This window comes from Trichoderma ghanense (genome assembly GCF_004382785.1).
Source record: "Trichoderma ghanense strain CCMA-1212 chromosome Unknown scaffold_2, whole genome shotgun sequence".
Taxonomy (NCBI): Eukaryota; Fungi; Ascomycota; class Sordariomycetes; order Hypocreales; family Hypocreaceae; genus Trichoderma; species Trichoderma ghanense.
The window spans coordinates 1633980-1654864 of NW_027395665.1; the positions used below are offsets into that span (position 1 = coordinate 1633980).

The window sequence follows — 20885 nt, forward strand, 5'->3', positions numbered from 1 at the left end:
TTGGTAGGGAGTAATATCCGTACAACTGCAGCCGACTTCCCACTACGACTGTAAAGTCCGACGATGGAAATCTCATTCGAACAACCATCTGTGACGTTGGCTGTGCTGCCAACGAGACAAGCTGCCAACCGAGCTGCCTGAACGTGGAGCACTGACGTCTCGGAGTTTGCTTCCTTTTGCTTCAATCTCACGAGCGCCTCCCGGCCAACTCAGAGAGTCCTTTCCGGTGAGTGATTCTGGGTCTGCGCACGAGGTACTACTGATCAAGCACTCACAAACACCACATGAGCGGGTCTACTACCTACTCTATTCAGTCTTGATCTACGACAAAATACGGAGCGCATCAGTAACGGCCAAGGATCTTCTAGTTGTTTTCATGTCGTTTTCAGGGGTAAGATTTCCTGGTCAAATCTTCTCGAACTTACACGGAGGCGGCATGTCAGGGCCCCTTGCGGGAGACTTTTAACCGAACGCACATGGCGTCACGCCTACAGTATTTGGTTGTCACCTCGATAATACACCCACTGTTGCCGCTGTTTCTCTTCCTTTCATCTCTCTTTCTCATTCAACGTTGTTTGGCGCTCTCCTCAATACCGTGATACTAAATTGATAGTAGGTTCCTCCTTTCTCTGATTACCTTACCTACCTTACTAAGGGAAATCTGAAACCCATTCTGAGATACCGTTGAATAGACGTCACACTTGAGGAGACGAACAGGGCTCGCGTTTCATGATCTCTTTGCATCCCTTTAAGCGATGCTTGACAATGTTTTAGCGTCTTGTGCCGAATAGTATGGCCGGAGATCATTGTGTCATGCACTTCCTTCAGATGCCAGCCGACGCATGGCAAAGACACTTATCTTACGGTCGCTCAAGCTGGATTCTCCGACACGTTGGTGTCCATCATCTTACCCTGGATCTCCGTTCTTATTCGTGGTATGAAATAGAGACGGTGTCCAAGCGCCCGTTGACGCGTTTTACGCGAACAGTCAAAGTTGTGAAGCACTATGAGCTTCCGATATTGGCATGTGCCTTCACCAAGAGGACCGCGTCGGTATCACAGTCAGATGATATTCCGATATTAGCCACTTCGTGCTGCCAGCAGCCAGGCAGCATCGTCATCATTCTTTTCCTCACCTCGGACATGGACTCGATACATCATCAGACTGCGATGGCGTTGTTTTGAACTGCTCGCCTGTGAAGAACAGCGTTTCAGCCCCTTGATTTTTGGTTTTGGTAGAGCCTCGGTACATGTAGTTCATTTGCACCCTGGGCTCTAGCTACATTCTATAACCAAATGCGTCTCAGGCCCCTTTGGCCCACGTTGAATTTGATTCTCACCGTAACAAATGATGGCCAACAACTCGAGAACGGCGAGCAGCTTGTGACGAAGGTGTCAATGGCTATGGTGCCAACGCCTTGCCTTTTACAGCCCATTACTTCCCGTGGTACCTGTATCAAGAGCTCGACAGTGCGAACAGGACGGACAGGTTTGCCTTCCATAAACATTCTCGCCGTCTGATAATCTGCAGGTTCGTGTTACAGCTAGCAAAATGCTAATTTGGCGTGCAGATCGGCGGAATGAAATTGCGATGAGCCCTTTGCGCACCAGCCCTTTGTTGGCCCTGCACCGGCGATTTGGCTCAAAGACGGCGGATGATTGCTGATTCGATGCCCCAGTCCTTTGTGTCTTCCCATAAGTTCATATGACACTACTGTTTGCCTCTTGACTGTGGAATGCTTTGTCGGTGAACCGCGTGGAGAGAGCAACAGCCAACTCTTACAAGCAGGACGGACGCCCATCTCGCCATCCAATCCCAACGAACTGCCGACCCTTGCGGTGTATTCGACTTCTCCACATCATGGCCAGCTGCGTTCCTATGTACTGCACGGTGCTGCTGCAAGTAAGGTGGAGGACGGGAAGCAATCAAGTCATGGCGACATGGCAAGCTATTTCCGACTCCGCTGACAACTTACACGTACATACCTACCTTGACAACATGTGGACTAATAATACCACAGGCCGATCTGTGGTGGCATGTTACCGACCGGGCGGTCATGTGAGATCTAATCGCGACGTGATGGATACTTGACTGACTCAAACAGACAGACTGACACGGCCGGCAACCTAACGTACTTGTATGCTGAAGGGCATCTATATCATCTATTTATAGGCAATGGAATCCTTGGTTCGTCAGCGCGTGGCTTTAACTAGGCTCGTGTAATGGCTTTCTTTGGGTGCTGAGTGAGAACCGGAGAGAGACAATGAATGCTGAACCAATCATGATTGACGCAGAATAATTGGTGCAACAGAGTACGGAGTAATACTGGAAAACATGACGTCCTTGTACTGCCGGCAGTCCCAAGCCTGTACGCTGCTGTCAGCGAGTATCTGATACTGTGTCTGTAGCTAAATGCTTGTTGTAGGAGCATGTACGAGATGGAGACTGGGCAAGTTGGGGTAAGATAGAGGGCGTGGCTGTGATATCGATGCCAAGGTCAGACAAGTGCGTGTATACGAACGTTGTGCTTGAACCAGCATGCCCATGCCTCAATGCACCTTTTGATATGAGCAGATTTGCATCAAATCTTCGGGACTTGCCTTGTCATATCACAACCATATGGTCCCTCCCCGTTGAGCAACCTCGGAGCCTGGAATGTGGTATGTCGTCTCGCGATGAGGTCATCATCGGTCCAGGTAGGTACCTTGCTAGACGGACGAACACGCGTTAAGTTGATCTTGCCACTTCAGCTGCCTCTGGTTGCACTCTGCTGAAACCATTGGCCCTCCGTCCCGCAACCGTTTGCCATACGGAGTCACCGTCCCCATTCTCCGGGAGGCAGCGTGACGGAGCTTGGTGGCTACGGGGCAGAAGGCGGAGGGGAGGGTCCAGGGATCCGAAACAGCCAGGCAACCAGAGCGGGAGAAGACAAGAAGCAGTAACAGAGGTGGAATCCCAGTACATACCTAGGTAAAGAAATCTAAGAGAGATAGGTACTAGAGGTTACAAGCAATGGAAGAAAAAGCGACAAGCAAGAGAGAGAGAAACAAACAGTGTACATGTATTTGTCCAGTGCAGTGCAGCAGCACGGGAATGAGCACAAGCAGAGGCGCCTTCTTTGAAAATTTCTGGCCTTGCTGCGCTGCGGAAAGAACAACGATGGGGCTCCACCCAGCAGGGCCAAAAATAAGAAGTCGCGCTGCACGACAATTTGGGCGCTCGGCCTGTGATTGGCCGGCCGTTGGCGCCTGGCGGGCTGGGCAAGGCTATATTTAGCCTAGGCGCTGTTTCGCACGCAATCCCTGTCCTCCGCTCAACCACTCGAAACGAGGAGGTGGGGTTTCGACCCCTACGGGTTACGAGCATGTACAGGGACTCCAGGGACTCCCAAGGGCCTGCAGGGAAAGACGCTGGACGGACTTGGTTGGACGAGAAGCGGCGCCGTGCAGCGCAGCAGGTCATGCTGGCGGCGGTGGCACTTGAAATGTATGCGCGAGATGCTCAGCAGGTTTCTTTTCATTCTCCCAGTTCTTTTTCTCTGCTGCTGAATGCTTGCCTGCAGCCCGTCGGGCGGCTGCGTGAAGACCTGAGGCGGATGAGGTGCGCAGACGGAGGGGGACCGGCAAGGCACAGGTACAGGTACAGATACAGGTACAGGCACCGCATTGGTGCGAACCTGGGCATGCAACTCACGCTGCGCCTAAGCAGGTTCCAGTTGGTAGCGCGTGTCTACTTTTAGCACTCAACTCCAGTAGCAGGCAAAAGGCAGTAATTGATTGCCAGACATGCCGTGGAGGGCGAGAGAAACGAGCGGAAAAAAAAAATCTGACCCATGTCATATGGCAACATCACCCAAAGGTTCGGGGCAACTTCCAGCGTGCCTTACCCTCTGCTCTCGCAGGTATTCGTGGTAGCGCCGTCAACGGGTCACAGGTAGCCTGTACTTGGTCTGACGCCGCCGGTGCAGTAGTGGCTGAGCTGCCGGGAGCCCCTGCCCTTGAAGCCGGACAAGGTCACCGCTACCTGGGGCCCCGTAGCGTCGATAGCAGGCGCACCTCGCACCCGGTGCGAAGTACAGGTACGAGCACCTACCGTCCAGAGCGCAGCGCAGCTCAGCGCAGCAAGGAACCCGCCAGGTACAGTAAGCGCTCAACTGCTTCGCCCGCCTGGTTCGCTGCAGCTGCCCCCAGCGCCCCCTTCCAGCTCAGGTACCTGTACCGCTACCGGGTGCTAGGCACAGCTGCTAGTTGACCTGGAGGCTCCCACCCCAGCCGCCGTTTGTTCGCTGGCGAGCCTCTCAAACACCGTCACGCCAACGCCAAATTCTGGACTCTCGCTCTCGTCCTCCAACTCTTCTCTTCTCTTCTCTTCACTTTCTTCCCTTTCTCGCAACATCCGCAGCCCTCCCCCCCTTCCCGCTCGCCCTCGCGCAGGATCCGGCATCTGCAGCCTTTGGCGCTGCCTCGTTGTCCTTGTCCTTGTCCTTCGCCTTGTCCTTCGCCTTCTTCTCTTCCTTCGCCGTCGCATTTCGCCCTTCGCCCTTCGTCTTCTTTCCTGCTCCAGCGGCTATCCCGTCCCTCCCACCTGCATGTGGCCGTCCGCTAATTAGGCGCCGCTCTTGTTTCACCTCGACTTTTTGGTGCCATTCCTTGCAGCTCCCTTTCTCGACCCGACTCGATTTGGACCCTCGCACGCCTCATTGTCCTGCTCGTCGTCGACCATCCGCGGCTGTTTCTGTTCTTCGTTTCTCGTCTTCGCCTTCTACTTTCTTGCTCCTCCCGTGTCGAGTTCTGGCCCGCTCAAACCCGCCACAAACACCCAGTGCCGCGCCTCAGCTGCTTGCGTCCGTCCTCTGATACGACGCCTCTCGGGCCACAATCCCGACCGCTTGGTCCCTACCAACCCACTTCCTTTTCTTGTATCGCGAACTGTCAACATCCGGATTCAGCTGTGCTGTCCATTGACTACGTTCTTGATCTCTATCTTCGTTCTCAGTTCTCCGTATATCGCCACTCCATTCTTTCGAAACCATTTATGCGACGCTCGCTCTCTTGTCCATCTTTTGACGCTTCTTTTTCTTTCTTCCAAGCGGCATAATTTTTCGAACGAGCCGCTTCCCTCTAATAATCCAGCTCTTGTTTTAGTCGGCACAACCACGCAATAACGCACGCCAAGTACTTGGGGTTCATGCGCGCGAGAGACTCGATTCTTTGATACAAGCAAAGGGCAATTCTGTTCGGAGCCATGCCCTCAGCCGCCGCGCGCCGGATATACGAAGACCAGATACCGACCTTCATGTCCGTCTATGATCTAGAAACCGAAACCATGGCAGACCGGGACACGTTCACCGTCGTCGGTTCCAAGTTTCTCGAAGTGGCACCCAAAACTTCTCAGCAGCCGAGTCTCCAAGCCTGTCTTGCTCCGGATCAGAGCCACAAGCATCGCGACAGCACTTCGACTCAGACGTCAGAATCCGATGACTCTTCTCCAACCACTACGCTGTCCACCACAGACTCTTCGCCCCTCTCGGATCCGTCGCCATCGTCGTCACCGGATTCTCCGCTCAACCTGCTGCCGCTGGGCAACTTTCACTCTGCAAGCTTCAGTGGCCCTTCCAACCCGGTTTCGTTGCTCAGCATTTCGGAGGCGAGCGCATTGGAGCGTCCCATGACCTCTCCAGCTCCGAGGAAGCCGAGAAACATGAAGGGTCTCTCCATTCAGCCACCGACAGCAGCAGCCTCAAACAAGTCCATGGTGTCGGAACCCTGCTCACCCTCCTTCATTAAGCCCTCCATTCCCGCCATGAAGAGGAAACCCAGTCTTCTCAGCCTCAAGACCAATGCTTCAGATCTGATCAAGCAAACATCGCTGGAAGTGCCAGCATCGCCAGGCATGCCTCCCATCTTGCAGCGCCGCGCTCTCAAGCATTCCACCTCCTCACCGTCTTTCCCGTCGTCCTCCTTGAAGACAGCCACATTCGGGCCCGCTGGGGGAATGACCTTTCCAAAGGTCCTGGAGCGCAATGAGTCAGGACTATCAGAGTTCTTGCGACCCATGAAGTCCAGCATGAATCTGACATTTGATGCTGCCATCACGGAAGAGGACACTCCCATCAAGACCCAGCTTGCATCTCGAAACGACTTTGACGACCCTTTCCGGGAGCATGAGAATAACGAAGACCAGAAAACGCCAGGATACCCTGACGGTCCAATTGCCATTTATGGCGATAATGTCTATTTGTATCTGGAACCTACGGCCGAAGAAGCTTCTCGCTTTGATGTCGTCATCAACGTTGCCCACGAAGTTCGGAATCCCTTCGAGGCCAAGCGAGAGGAGGTTAAACAAGAACAGGCGAAGCCATCATTGCACGGCCCCTCCGCTCGCGGTAGAGGAATCTCGTCCAATCTGAGCCCTATTCCGGATACGGCCGTGTCAAGCTCCAGCTTTGCTACCGCATGGGAGTTCCAGCCTTCTGACGGCAGCAGCCCGATGGACACGGATATGCTTACGCCCACGACACCAAAGGCCAATCCGCTTAGTATGCCAGAGTACATCCATATTCCATGGGATCACAATACGGACATCGCGCCTGATCTCATGCGCCTCTGCGAGACCATTGAGGACCGCACCAAGGAAGGCAAGAAGGTGCTTGTCCACTGCCAACAGGGAGCTAGTCGTTCGGCGAGTCTCATCATTGCCTACGGCCTCTACCAAAACCCCGACTTCAGCGTCAACGATGCGTACCACGCAGCACAGGCCAAGAGTCGCTGGATCAGCCCCAATATGAAGCTGATGTACTCGCTGCAAGACTTCCAAAAGGAGCTCTCGAAGAAGAAGCGCTCCTCGCCAGGCTCTGGGCCCTATCGACCTCGCAATGGAAGGAGTCCGTCTAAGCACAGATTGACCCTATCCGCTGACGCCATCGAGATGCCTTCCAAGGAGCCGCACACCGCGCCCCTCCCAGCAGAAAACGGCAAGAGTAGACAGGGAAGCGAGAGCACGACTCCCCTGAGTCTTCATCCAAGCAATGCGAATGACCTCCAGACCATTTCCCCGGGACCTGCTTCTGCGCCCTTGACATTTTCGTGGAGAGACAGTTTCGAGAGACCTCAGGCAGAGCGTATGGAGCCAGAGCAAAAGAAAGCCAAGCAGATGGAGCCTTCCATCAATGAGCCAGAACCAAGTCCTCGACAGTCAAGAATGGATCTTCGTCCGCCGCCGTCTCCTTCGCCTTTCAAGCTCCAGGCCCCGCCTTTGCGACCAAAGTCAGCGCAAGGACGGTCGAAGCCAAGCTTGGCTCCCCTGGGCGGTCCCAGGCTGAAGCCGACTGCGTCCTATTCGACTCTGGGTGCTCGGGACTATTCGTCTTCGTTTCCCCTTCATGTTTCCAACGAGAAGGCTGTTCACTTCTCGGCCATTTTCCCAGACGATGTCATGTCTCCCAGGGACCAAGAGATGACCAACAACTCCATGGCTGGCTTCCCGTCAATTGCTGGGATGAGATTCATCGAGCGACAGGAGCTTCCACAAAACCTCTTCTCCCCGAGGCAGACAGCCTTTAGCCGGGATTCCTTCTTCTCCTTCGGTAGGCCAACTCAAACGGCGGATCCGCGCAGCCCACCAGCCAAAGGCGAAGCATCGATTATTCGGTCCATTGACGACATCTTATAACCGGCCTTGCCCGTGCTTTTATGACAATCTTTTTACACCATATTACTCACGATATATCTCCATCCAAAGCAGAGTGTCTTGGAAGGAAAATAGCGAAGCCTGTGTCTTCGGCTGACGGATACTCTATGGTCGGATCCTGACTATCGGCAGTCTTACAGCTTCTGTGACATTTTTATGGCATTTTCAGGCGTTCAACAGTGTACAACAGAGCTGTTTGTCAGCATAGGCGTTAGGGAAGCGGGAGCGTTAGTGGTTATACCCTGGCTCAAACCCAGCCCGTTCATGTGCTGATCCGCCTGCCCCCCTCCGCGTGTTGCCGCTTTACCCTCCTCTCAATCACGCCACTGCTCGACCAAGCTCTCAGACAACCTTGAAGCTAGTCGTCTTTGGCTCATGATACTCACGAGAACAGAGGAGAAAGGGAAAAAGCAAGCATATCCTCTTGCATATATCATCAAAAATTGTTCTGTTTTCCCATGTACTTACCACATTTATCTTTTATGTTTTCTCTTGTGTCTATATCTTCCGCTCGCTTTTTTCTTTTATATCTAAAGGGCAGACTGTTGGATAACAGCAAAACTTGGGTACGTGGTGGGGGAGGGGAGTATTTGGTTTCCATCTCGTTTTGTCGGCATTTTTTTTTTCTCCTTTTTGTTTTGTAACCCTCGGGATTTAGTATACACACAGGAAATTAAGGAGGGTGTAATACCTTCCCAGAGGCGGCCAACGTTGGAAGAAGCAGGTCTTCAGTGGAGAGCATTGACAGAGGGGATGTGGCGGGCATGAGAGTCCTTGCCAATGACAGAGATGAGGGAGAGAGATACCACGGGAGGAGAGGCAAAATATACATGGATAGTAGGTAGAATAGGAGAGGAGAAGAAAAAGGAAAATACACCAACCAAAGTACTATATCAAACATACATCCCCTACTCTACAAGCCGTGATCTTGCGTCTTGTTTCACTTTGAATCATCTATTTGTATGAAATCCCGCTCTCGTATATCAGGGCTACTCTAGAGAATCCGAGGCAACGCCATCTCGTACGCAGGCGAGGCAACGCCATCTCGTACGCAGGGAATGAAAACAACTGGGAACACCAAAGGATATCCAAAATGCAAAGGACCATGTCTATATGTACATGCGGCTAAGTCTCGAGCACCGCCATCCGAAAAAATAATATGTACTTTCGAGAGAAGATTAGGCGGAAATGCTGAATTCTATCATGATGCTTTAATCCCCCCCCTTTTTTTTCCAGTTGCCGTTTCAGGAAGACTTCTTCGCCTTGGCCGCCTCCTTGGCCATCTTCTCCTTCCTGGCAATGGCCGCCTCGACGCCGATGCCGCCGAATACGAGGGTGACGCCGAGCCACTGCATGTGCGTGAGGCGATGGCCAAAGGCGACGACCGAGAGGATCATGGTGAACATTTTGCGCGTCACGGTGACGGTGACGAGCAGGACGGATGAAAAGGTGGACAGGGTATAGACTAGTAGAGAAAATAACAAGAAGTTGTTAGCAGAGAACAAGGCTATTGGGAAGAGGAAGAGAAGTAAGAGAGGTTGGTTCGGCAGACGTACAAATAAAGACTTGACCTAGGGCGCCACAAGCCGCAAAGCCCAAGACGTCCTTCCACACGGCCGGATACTTGGTCACAAACTCCAGGGCCGAGTTCAGCTCGCCAGCACTGCCAGCAACGTCCATCCCGAGCCACTCGCCGATTCCCGTAGACACGAGCGCAGGGCTACCGATGAGGTACAGGGACGTCACGACGGTGCTCATCATGTTGTTGGCGCACATCATCTGTGGCCCGCTGAACGGCCGAAACGTCTGGAAGATGTAGTCCTGCGTGCTGTTGGTGAGGCCGTCAAACAGCAGGTTGATGCCCAGCAGCAGCAAGCCCCACGAGACGTTTGCCTCCTCCGACCGGGTAGACTTCTTGTGCTTGCGGCCCGAGTGGAGGGTGAACACGGCGACGCCCGCGGTCACGGCGGCAACGACGAGGTACTTGTAGATGGGGTAGCGCTTCCGGAAGATTGTAATGTGGAGGAACATGACGGGGAGCAGCTTGCAGCTCTTGGCGAGCAGGAACGTGATGTAGTCGATGTGTGCAAGACTGGCGTAGCCAAAGGGGCTGGCCAAGCTGTTCGTGATGGCGACGAGCGCGAGCGGGCCGAGGATGCTGCGCGACGGGAAAATGGGCGGCACCGATGCGCCTTTCGGTGTCGAGACGAGGAGATAGACGAAGCCAACCGCGGCGGCAAACAGCGACTGGATGGTGTTGAGGAAGACGGGGAAATGCCACACCTCTGGTGCGTCGGCCGGGCCATACGCCTTGGTCGTCAGCTTCTCCTGGAGATATGCCCAGGTCAAGCTTTTATGCGCATGCGCGCGCGCGCACAAAGTTAACCAAACCAGTCCACAGAGAGAGGGAGAGAATTGCGACGTCAATCGCTGGATTCGCAAGAAAACTTACAATGAAGCGTAAATGCCCGCGACAGCAGTTACAAGCTGAACCAAGCCCGCCTCAGCCTTGCTCGGCTCTTGCGCCGACTTGGACGGAGCCCCGTGCCCATTTGGCGCCTTCACCTCCTTTCCATTGGTGTCCTCCCACGCGGCAGACTGCTTGTTGAAGAACTCGGAAGACGACTCGCGCTTGACGGCCGGCTGCTTTGAGCGCGCCATGATGCAAGCAGCGACGGAGAAGCGCGGTGTTGATGTGCGCGGCGCAGTGAAGCGGTTGCGATATCGTCCGTAGAATCGTTACTGTTGGAAAATAAGGACAAGGGTAAACGAGTCTGCGCAGAGAAGACGAAGCGAAGGGGAGTACAAAACAGTCAGAAGGGACAACCAAACGAGGGAAGAAAAGGGAGTGACGGCGCCAATTGTGCCGGATATTTATGAGGGCAAGGCTTCAATAGAACTGTTGTTGAAAAGTTGACAAGTTGGCTTCATCTCGCAGCCACGGCACGCTGACGTCTGGGGAAGGAGGGACCCTGAGGCTGGTGGGGTGCCTGCCGCCGCCTACCGAATGCACACTTTCCAATTCCGGTTAGAACCATTGCTGGGGGGCTTACTGCCGGCAACGCCAAAATGTGAGGCCATGACAGTATTAATACTGTTGGATGGATTCTTCATGGCCAGATACATCAAGCATTAGACACGACTCACACGGCAGCTATTGATGAGAGCAGAGTCACAGTCGAGTCAGCTTGCGTCCAATTATATTTCAGTCTCTTGCACAACGACTGACTAGATGCACTATTATCTACACATTCCCAATCCCAGATCCGTTTCGTGCGCATAGCATGCCTGTCGTGCATGCCACGGGGTATTGCCTGATTCCTGCTTGAAAAAAGAGAAAAGAGAGACGTCATCCACTGTCAGGGAGAACGGTGACGAGGATAGAGGGCACGGGTGGGAGATGATGTGTCTGAGAGTGTCTGTTTCACATGTCGGTCGTCGCGCAGCAAGTGGTGAAGTAAGAGGATTAGTGCGTTTTTTTTGTTGCGTGCGTAATAGTATTCTGGTTTCGAGTTTGCGGAATAAGGATGGTACAAGGGATCGCGGAGCGAGAGTTGAGGAGAGAGTGAATGTGACAGTGTGGCCGCCGTGAAGCGAAGCGGTGCTTTGGAAAGATGGTGCTCGCGAGGAGCACTGGTCATTCCAGGCAACGCAACTTCGGCGCGGCTTTATCGATGCGATGATCCCAGGCGTGGGTTGAGGATATGCTGATGGATGTTAAGCCTGCGCGGCCACACGAGTGGTGGGCGGTGGCGGCAGACAGAGGCGTGCGAGTCGAAAGGTCGGGGTACGAAGTATTCGACGAGTCCTTGCGTGGTACTTGCAGACATCGAACGAGCTCTGCTCGAGGGGATGAAGCTGAGCTGCTGTCAAAGAAGAGCAGTGGCCTCATGATCGATTCGAGGGTCGACCCACGCAGTAGAGATGGAATCGTTCTGATGGCGGGCCAGTGGAGATAGAAATGACACGTGAGAAAGCATAACTGATGATAAAGAGGGAGGAAGTAAAAGTAGAAAAGCGGGAAAAATGCAGTGAAAAGGGCAAAAGGCAAAAGCAAACAAAACAGGACGGTGGCTGCATTGAATGCTTTTGGCGATGAACCGCAATCATCAAAAATCCTGTCCCTGTTCCAGCGGGGGAAAGAGGAGCCTTGCGGCAAACCAGATCTGGACGCCCTGAATACGCCAAATCCGGCCCAAACACAGCTCATTCACAAGTGGTACGAGAAACATGAAGCAACAGCCAGCGTGCTCATTATTAGAAAGTCCTTGGTTTACTCCTGGTCTTGCATCTGACTGCGACGCATCTTCTCAGCCTCAAGGTTTTCATAGAGCAGGAACAGCGCCGACTCATTGGCCTTGGCGGTGCCCATGATGGTGAACATGCGCTCGCCTGTCTCGTCGTGGGGGGCCTATTGTGCGTTAGTCGCGACTGTGCAAAGTGGCTGGGGTTGCTGATGCTTACCTTGGCAATAGAGATGCGAGCTCCGGAAGTCTTGCGGATGTCGCTAATCTTGCTGCCGCCACGGCCAATGATGCATCCAACCATGTCGGCGGGGATGCTGATGTTCTGAGTCTGGATCTCCTCACCGTTCTCGTCGTGCGTGGGAGGGCCGCGAGTCGCAGCGTCGGAGTCGGAGCGGCGGCTGAATGGCCTCGAGCCGCCATTACTGAAGTCGGCACCGTTGCCAGTGCGCATCACGCGAGGGCTTCCGTAGTCTCGACCGCCGCCGTTACCGTAGCCTGAGCCGCCCAGGCTTCCAGAGCCGGAAGACTGAGTTCGGACGACAGGGTTGTAAAGCACGGTGCCGGTGCCCCGCTGCCAGTCATCGACCAAGCACTTGGAGATCTCCCAAATGGCTCGTTGGATGCCTTCGGGAGTGCCCTGAACTTCGACGATACGCTCGGTAGACTGGGGCAGCATATCCTTTTGCGCAACCATGCGGACGCCGGAAACATCTTGGATGTGCTTGATCTTGAGGCCTTGTCGGCCGATGATGGTGCCCATTTGGTTGTGGGAGATGAGAAGCTTGATGGCTATTCATTGGGTGGCCCCAGCGTTAGTGATCGTCTCCAGCAGAAGAGAGTAAATTTAGGGTACCCACGATGAGTTCCGTTGTTTTGAATGACACCGCCCATACCGACGACGGGCGCGCCTTCGAGGAGGGCTCGGGCAACAATGGCGTATGCGCGGGAAATGGCATCGCAGCCGCCGGTGATGGTGAGAACTCGGTCATGAACGCCCTGAACCACCTTGCTGACGCCAGCCTTGACGCCGGTCTCATCACGGAGATCAGCGACGTTCTTGCCGCCCTTTCCAATGATGACACCGGCTTCCTTGGAGGAAACAATGGCGCGCAAGGTCAGCTGAGCCTGGGCATATTCTTCGTCCGTCTTAGGGGCGAGCTCGCCGTCGGGGCCGAGTCGCTCGTCCATCTTCAACTGATCCATGGAGTCCACAATGTCGCCGCCGTTGGGCGAAAGGATATCTTGGGAAGCTGCCATGACTGCTGCGTGGGAGGTGAAGGTGAGGAAGGCACGGAAGAGATGGGTTGGGTGAGTGGAGGTGTGGTATCAGAGCGGATGGCTGAGATGGAAAGTGTCTGGCAGATATTCGTCAGTCTACCTCTAGATCAAGACGAGGCCGCCCAAGGCTCGATAGAGGTCGCGCATAGAGAGGCGCGCAGAGCAGGACCGTCTGTGACGCAACGTGCGTACACGCCGTTGTCCGTCTGCTGGTGGCAACATGCGGGATCGCGGCGGCGGCAGATGATGCAAACACAGGCGTGTCCCGTTGCTAAGGAGGGGCCAGAAGAGCGGCAATGAACTTACTGGATGAACGTCGAGGAGCCGGAAGCTGCGCGAACGTTGCGAAGGTGAGAGGGAGCGAGGCTGGCCGTGAGAACTTGGCAAAACGTCAAAGGCGTTGCCAGACTCTTTTTTTTGTGTGGTGCTGGCAGGGATTTGGCGGGGTCAAGAGGCGAGTGGGCGGAAGCGGGCAATGAGAAACGCGACACGATGCCGGAGGGCAAGGCAGTGCGCAAGAGGGAGATGGAGGTTGAGGGGGAAAACCCGTAGGGCGGCGAGGGTGCGAAGAAAAGGGTCGGGGCGGGAAGAGGTGAGGAGTTGCGAGAGGGAAGAGGGAAGAGTGAGAGGAAGAAAAAGAGACGGACGGGGATTGAGACTGGAGGCAAGGTGAAGGAGAGAGAGAGCGAGAGCTTCTGGAGGGGGACCCGAAGAAGAAAGTCAGGTGGGGAGGCAGCAGCAGCGGCAGCGGCAGCGGCAGCGGCAGAGGTGAAGCAGCACAGCTGGAGCGCTGCAGCAAAACTGCCAGAGCCACCCGCAGCGCGACTAGGGCAGTTTGCTAGCGAGCCACAGGCGCTGGCTGGCCGCTGTCTGGCCGCTGCAGCTGTCTGGTCACTGAGTTGCCGTAGCCGCTGGACAGCCCAGGCTTGTACCTGCTCGACCAAAAGCGGACAAGGGGGAAAAGGCGAGAAAAGCCAGAGCCAGGCGATTCGGTGCGCCAGGAACGGTCATGCATGTCTATCAGTGTGGCTTGAGATGGGAAGCAGCCGCTTCAAGGTGAAGATTCTGCGTCATAAGCATGCCAAGTACCTGGGAGGTACAACATGGCAACCTGCGAGATGCCACATACTACTAGGTAAGTATCTACCCAGTACCGGGTAGAGACGCACATGGGCTTCCACGAGCTCCAGTCCCTCTGTTCTTCAAATTCAACTTCAAGCTGTTTGTCGCCAGGTGGGCCGATATGCGTCGAGTGACGTAGCATTACCTGATCTGTACCTTGGTGCTTGCCTTCCCACATGCTGATAGGGAGGTACATCAAGAGTCTCTCCCCGGTATCGTTTGCCACGCGATCCCACTGTGCCAACCGAGTTCTGCTCGAGGTTCGCTTGCCTAAAGCGGAAATGAGGGAGAACGCCCCCGGATTTCCGCATTCCGCATATCTTCACCCTCTACGAATACATGCGGCATCGTGCCTGGCAGGCGGTTTGCAACAGTCTTCCAGAAGTTGATAAGCTCCAAATTCCCTGAATTCATGCCTTGACAGTGTTGCTGCCCTCCGTCGGATAGGTTGACAAGTGCACTGTGTAGCAGCGGACGGCGGGTTCGCGGGCTATGGCATCTCGACGCAGCCCTTTCTACGCCCTCAACCCCGTGGAATAGTTCTCCCGATGCTCTAACAGAGGACCTTCACTTCCTACAACCGAGATCAGGTTGTCATGTGATTTGACGCTCAGACGCCCGCGTGTGTCTGTGTCCAACGAAATCTCGGTGTCCAGACCTGCCTACTACTGCTTTAGCTTTCATGCACTGCAGCTTACTATCTCTAGTAGTCCTTGATAACTGATTTGACGATGGTTGCGCTCATCCCGTCAATCAGCGTTCCAAACTCGTTCATCTACTGCCAGTCTATGCGGACCGACCGGTGGCACCTGTACAAGCAACCATTCGCAACTGCAGAGCCTACACCTTGATACACCAATCATCTCGTGGGAGACTGTTTGCAGTGCCGTGCCGCCAACTCCACGCTGCACGCTTGCCGTCCAGTCTGGGCATGGGAGAGGGCGACTTTGCCGAGTTTGCTTCTTCATCCCGTCCCGAATATCCGTTGAGATTGTGATTGGTCTTATGAGCCTCAACTGCTATGCAATTGTGCGAGCGAGGGGCAAGCGGGAGCAGCGGAGGAGTTGCATACATGTAACATGAATACACAGCCATCTCGTAGCTACTGGTATCAACCATTCGGGTTTGCCTCGAGACCAATCCGGCTGCTGCTTCCACCTCTTCCTCGTACCCGTGGTCAGCCGCAGCTTCAATGGAGTAACGGGCAATGCTGAGGTAGGTGGTTGATCCAACATTCAATTCTACATGGCTCTTATAACAGGTAACAGGAATCCAAATCCGAACAACTCAGCCATCCATCAACGCTGACGCAATCTCTGCTCGTGCTCTACCCAAAAGTTCTTGCAGGCTCTGTGGCCCCAGTGCTCAACCCACCACTCCCCAAAGCTGTCTTCAACGTCGTAGTCGACCTTTGACACTCTCTCTTCCCTCTTCAGCCCGCAGATTATACACGGCTTGGGCCCCGTCGGCACCATCTTAGCCGTCGTGACCTGCATGTTCTCGCTCAGCTCGGGGACTTTGAGGCCCAGCTTGCCCTCGGCGTTGGCAGCGGCAACAGCAGACCGCACGCGTCCGACATGTTCTCGCCATACGGCCACCACGTCGGCTGCCTCCCTGTCTTCCCGTGCTGACTGTGTTTTATCCACGCCTGCGAGCTTCATGCCCTTGCTGCCGGCAGCCGAGATGGACATGCTTTTCGCCAGGATCTTGTCCCGATGCCATCTGTGTTTGCGGCCAGCAATCACTCGAGCGGCAGTGGTGGCAAGGAGGATATAGCCTTGGAGAAAGTGGACTGCTTTGGGATTGGACAGAACCTGCTGTTTGATGGAGGCACTGTGGCCCGACATTGGCTTGAAAAAGGCATTCGCTGAACTCAGGAGATCGGGGAAAACAGACAAAATGACAGATGGCGGAGGAACATTGGTTGGAGGAGGGTCATCATCGTTTCCCTTGATGGCACTGGATTGACCGCCGTCGCCAGCGTCCCAATCCCAACTTTCAGACTGATCAATGCTGGATCTCTCCTCTTTCTTATCGACAGATGCACTAGGCGTATCGTCCCAAGCGTCCCAATCATCATCGAACGCCTTGGCGGCGGATGGCTTTGCTCTGTGTTTCGTTGTTGGCCATGCCGTAACTGGTGTTGCTGATTTTGGTGCACCACGCACTTTCGTCGGAGATCCCGCGGCCGCTACACCTGTCTTGATTCCAAGGTCTGGAAAGGGATTCCGCTCCTGGAAAGATGGGGATTTTGGCGGGTTCGTGAGTGTTGTCGCCGCCGCCCCAAAGCTCAGGGCTCCTAGGGGCTGGGAAGGAGTTTGTCTGGGAGTGACTTGAGTGACTCTTGGGGCTGGTGGTTTCTCCGGAGGATCGTCAAGAGAGAGCAAGTCCAGCAGAGGAGCAGAGTTGTTCGAAGATGTGGGATTGGCTGCAGAGCTTTGCTTCGACTGCGGAGGCGCTGGTGCCACCGTTTCAAAGTCACCAAACTCGTCGTCATCGTCATCAGCATCCGGTACCTGGAGCTCAAAGTCATCGGCATCGAACAGCACGTTGGGGTCCTTGGGTGCCAAGTCCGTGGATAGCCTTGAATTGCCCTGCGCCAAACCCCATGAAAAGCCGGTAACCTCGGGCTTTGTCTTTGGTTTTGCTTGAATGTCGACCAGAGTATTGGTCATGATGTCGAGGGAAGGGGCCCGGAAAGGCCTGTTTCCAGAATCAGACTGTTTGACTGGAGCGGTCAACCCGCCGAATGGACCGGAAGGCTTGTTGATGGTAGATGCCGCCGGTGTAGGCTCCGCTGTCTCGAAGTCTCCCCAGCCATCGTCATCAGCATCGTTGAACACCTGCGAGGCTGGCGTAGCTTGTGAGGCCGCTGGCGACGCAGCCCAACCGACAGCTGCGGTCGGCTGAGGTTGGACTGGGGGCCATCTCTCAATTGGTGATGCTGCTGCTGTTGAAAAGTCGTTGAAGCCGAAGCTGAAGGGATCCTTTGCCGCAGGCTTATTCCACGTTTGCTGGCCAGTTGTGGCTGATGGAACCGGTGATTGTCTTTGCTGCTGCTGCTGCTGTTGCGGAGGCGGCGGGTTGCTATTGGCAAATTCGGCAAACAAATCAGCCGACATGCTGGCGGATGTAATTTATAGACGCATGCTCCTTGGACTGTGACTGGCAGGAAGAGACGAACAGCTGTCTCGTGGTCACGCTGCACAAACGAGACACGATTCTATCAAGGTGCGAGCAGTTCAAGTCATAGCATCAAATGAGACTTGAAGGGTGTCCCGTACTCCTAACGGGGTTAGGCGGAAGACGCGAAGCTTGGCCTCATGTATCGGGACCTTGGCACGAAACACCTAACACTGCCGGTCTGGAGCATTGCTTGTGCCTTCCAAGGCGCGGCATTGGGATGCCGGGACCCGCCTACAGCGATCCAAGGCAGCTGAGTGTGCGTGTACCTGTACAAGTACTCGTACGTTGGCGCCGGCGAGATGCGGGGCTATGGCGATTGACTTCCGCAGCCTTGATTCAATCCAATCTTGAATGTTCTCACCCTCTGGAGTGAGATCGGAACTGTGTAATATCCAATAATCCGCCATTTTCGATGCAACGATAGACTTCATATCTAACGTCAGAAGCGAGCGTGCCATGTTGATGAGCTTGGCCGCCTAGCCTTGCTCGCCAGGACCGTCGACAGCATGAGATCGCTTGCAGAGACGCAGTGAGTTCTAGATATCTCACAAGTGAGTCAATGGCCGGCGACTAACTTCTCTTGAAGAGCGAGATGGCAGGCAACGCAAACGCACTGCGCAAGCCTTGATGACTTACGGAATGCCGTCCGCCATAACGGGCCCTCGAGCCCTTGTTTATCGGGCTGTCGCTCCGTCTGCTGGAAGGTGAGTGGGCTTACATGTGCCGTCTTTGCCCGGAGATATCGGTCTGACGTTGACGCTGATGCCATGAGAAGGTGTTTCTCTTGTCCAAAGACGGTGAGGATGTCAAGCCAGGCTGGTCTCAGTCTCTTCATGAAAAGCGAGAGCGATACAATGAACGCCGTGACCACTTTCTCAAGTTTATAAACCATCCTGAGGCTCTCACTGAACTCACCATCGACCCTTTGGCCGATGACCCTAAAGTAAGTGGACTCATCCAACCCTTTCAGGCTCAATGGGCCCTAATCGCGTCCAGTCGCCGTGGAACACTGTTCGCGAAGATGAGGTTATCAGAGCAGAGATCTTGCAAGACGTGCAGAGACTCCCGGATGAAGCAAACTATCATGAAGACTACATGCAGCGCATGATCCTGGACATACTCTTCATCTACTGCAAGGTGAATCCGAGCAGAGGAGGCTATCGACAGGGCATGCATGAACTCCTGGCCCCGATATTGCATGTTGTCGAGCAAGATGCCCTGGATCGCACATCAATATCCGCCAGCGATGCCGAGGATAGCGTTGACGAGCTGATGCTCGAGACCATCGACCGGTCATTTATCGAGCATGATGCCTTTGTCTTGTTCTCTGAGTTGATGGAGCACGCTCAGTCTTTCTACGAAGTCAAAGACGTGCCGGATTCAAACGCTGACGGTGCATCCCAAGCTCGATTTCCAGAGCAAAGCTCCGCCATTGTCGAGCGGAGTAGATTCATCCATGAAGTCTGCTTACAAAAGGTTGATCCCGAACTAGCTGCACATCTCACAAGTATAGAAATACTTCCTCAGATCTTCCTAATGTGCGTGACAGCCCTTCTCAAGCTGCTCATACATTGATGCTGACCTCCTTGATAGCCGCTGGATTCGACTTTTATTCAGCCGAGAGTTTCCTTTTAACCAGTTCCTTGTGCTTTGGGACACGATCTTGGCCGTTGATCCTTCGCTAGACCTTATAGACCTCATTTGCTGCGCCATGCTACTGCGAATTCGTTGGCAATGTAAGCGTCGTCACTGACTCTGAAGATGCTGTCATTGCTAATTTGCCCGCCATTTCAGTGCTAGAGTCCGACTATTCCGTTTGTTTGCAACTTCTCCTGAAATACCGACCCCCCGACCAGCTGCATGGGCCTCAGACATTCGTTGATGATGCGCTCTATCTACGGGATCACATGAACGCGGCCGGGGGTGCAGCATTGATCAAGAAATACTCAGGTCAAGTTCCCAAGACGCCAAAGAGCCCCGAGCTTGCTGAACGCATCGGCTCGCCCTCTTCTGGATTCGAGTCACTTCGCCGAAGAGGCTTCGGCTTGAGGTCACCAATCCGTTCGCCATCCAAATTTCTTCAACAACAGGGTGGAGGAGTGGAAAACATGATCCAAGGCGTGCTAGAGAAGAGTGAAAAGCTGGGAATTAATCAAGCCTTGCGAGATGCCGTGGGAGAGATCAAGAGAAACATGCAAGGTCTAAACGAAGGTCTCTCCTCACCTTATCCAAGAGTCGCCATGGCCGACGATGGCGCAGCCAAGGCGCTGGCTGTTATGCAGAGGCGAAACGAGCAACTGGCAAGCCTTCTCGAAGAGACTGTTCTCAGCCTGAGGGCGCTCTCTCTGTCAAATCTCGAGGACAAAGCTAGAAGTCTTGACGCGATTGAGGTTGCAGCAGCCAAGGTCCAGTTTGTGCAGATATATCTTCAAGATGCCACCATGGACATTCCATCGATAGACACCCCTACGGCTAAAGAAACCCCATCTGGGGCTGAGAAAAGAGAAGGAAAAGAGGCTAAACAAGTGCCGGCAGCTGGAAAGGAGAACCAGCCTCTGTTACCAGGACCTTCAAGCACGAATACGGCCGCCCCAGCTCCAGCGAAGACGAGCTCAGCTTTGGGCCGGACGAAGAAGCCCGCGGACATCAATGACCCGCTGTCCGACGCAATAGAAGTCACAAGCAAGGATACAAAGAAAGAGGGCGTGTTGAGTGAGATCAGTCTCAATCCTCGACCGGCCGCCCCCATACCTGCCCGATCGACGATAGCACAGTCTTCATTTTCATGGATGCTGGAGCCCGATGAATCTGGACCCCTGCAGACGCCTCCGATAGGCAAGCCACCTGCCTCTCAGCAGAAGAGACGTGGAAACAACGCGAGCCGTGAGAAAAACGCCTTTCTGTTTGGAGAAGTGCCGGCAGACCTGGACGAGAGAGATCCTCTTGGGTCTGGCGATATTTTCGGGTTGGAGCCTATTGAAAGCACGCAGCGATTGAAGGAGTAACGATGGGATGGTAACTATTCAATTCTTCATCATTCATGTCTTTATATACGGAATGACATGCGAAAGTATTCACTGGGCTCACTATCCGTGATGAGTTGAACTTCTGTTTCTGTCTCTCGGAGTGAGCCGCAATGTTGCGCGATTGTCTTTTTCAAACTGATGCCACTTATCAGATGGACACAGGTATCATATATCCAACTTCAATAACTACGACACAATAAAGAAGCTGCCAAACTACGGGTGTCCGAGAATCCAGTGAGGTAAAGTTTTTCTTTAATTCTAGTCCTAGATGTTCTGAACTAATCGGTCAAGTCTTTTGCAGTGAAGCTCGGATTGCCCATAGCTTCAGCTACATAA

At 54.1% G+C, this 20885-nt stretch overlaps 7 protein-coding genes across 7 annotated transcripts; 3 read left to right on the top strand and 4 right to left on the bottom strand.

The window, feature by feature from the left end:
- Nucleotides 1–3350: 3350 nt before the first annotated feature.
- CCMA1212_002909 (uncharacterized protein) lies at nucleotides 3351–4591 on the bottom strand (the record flags this gene model as incomplete). The annotated part of the gene is given in 5 exon segments (XM_073700276.1): nucleotides 3351–3695; nucleotides 3933–4197; nucleotides 4254–4373; nucleotides 4395–4567; nucleotides 4586–4591. The coding sequence occupies 5 exon segments, from the start codon at nucleotides 4589–4591 to the stop codon at nucleotides 3351–3353; spliced, it is 909 nt and encodes a 302-aa protein (XP_073560964.1).
- On the top strand, nucleotides 3366–4857 carry CCMA1212_002910 (uncharacterized protein; the record flags this gene model as incomplete). The annotated part of the gene is made up of 3 exons (XM_073700277.1): nucleotides 3366–3509; nucleotides 3860–4209; nucleotides 4260–4857. The coding sequence occupies 3 exons, from the start codon at nucleotides 3366–3368 to the stop codon at nucleotides 4855–4857; spliced, it is 1092 nt and encodes a 363-aa protein (XP_073561385.1).
- A 388-nt stretch (nucleotides 4858–5245) lies between these two features.
- On the top strand, nucleotides 5246–7672 carry CCMA1212_002911 (Tyrosine-protein phosphatase pmp1; the record flags this gene model as incomplete). Its single annotated transcript, XM_073700278.1, has 1 exon — nucleotides 5246–7672. One exon carries the CDS (start codon nucleotides 5246–5248, stop codon nucleotides 7670–7672), a length of 2427 nt encoding a protein of 808 aa, XP_073561386.1.
- Nucleotides 7673–8934: 1262 nt separating this feature from the next.
- CCMA1212_002912 (UDP-galactose transporter-like protein 1) lies at nucleotides 8935–10351 on the bottom strand (the record flags this gene model as incomplete). Its single annotated transcript, XM_073700279.1, has 3 exons — nucleotides 8935–9155; nucleotides 9247–10040; nucleotides 10143–10351. 3 exons carry the CDS (start codon nucleotides 10349–10351, stop codon nucleotides 8935–8937), a joined length of 1224 nt encoding a protein of 407 aa, XP_073561387.1.
- Nucleotides 10352–11963: 1612 nt separating this feature from the next.
- CCMA1212_002913 (RNA-binding protein rnc1) lies at nucleotides 11964–13199 on the bottom strand (the record flags this gene model as incomplete). Its single annotated transcript, XM_073700280.1, has 3 exons — nucleotides 12795–13199; nucleotides 12155–12726; nucleotides 11964–12101 (listed from the first exon to the last, which is right to left on the bottom strand). The coding sequence occupies exons 1-3, from the start codon at nucleotides 13192–13194 to the stop codon at nucleotides 11964–11966; spliced, it is 1110 nt and encodes a 369-aa protein (XP_073561388.1). The 5' UTR covers nucleotides 13195–13199.
- Nucleotides 13200–15635: 2436 nt separating this feature from the next.
- CCMA1212_002914 (uncharacterized protein) lies at nucleotides 15636–17459 on the bottom strand (the record flags this gene model as incomplete). The annotated part of the gene is made up of 1 exon (XM_073700281.1): nucleotides 15636–17459. One exon carries the CDS (start codon nucleotides 17457–17459, stop codon nucleotides 15636–15638), a length of 1824 nt encoding a protein of 607 aa, XP_073561381.1.
- Nucleotides 17460–18029: 570 nt separating this feature from the next.
- On the top strand, nucleotides 18030–20528 carry CCMA1212_002915 (TBC1 domain family member 5; the record flags this gene model as incomplete). The annotated part of the gene is made up of 6 exons (XM_073700282.1): nucleotides 18030–18052; nucleotides 18110–18227; nucleotides 18299–18466; nucleotides 18520–19061; nucleotides 19117–19259; nucleotides 19318–20528. The coding sequence occupies 6 exons, from the start codon at nucleotides 18030–18032 to the stop codon at nucleotides 20526–20528; spliced, it is 2205 nt and encodes a 734-aa protein (XP_073561382.1).
- Between the last annotated feature and the right edge of the window lie 357 nt (nucleotides 20529–20885).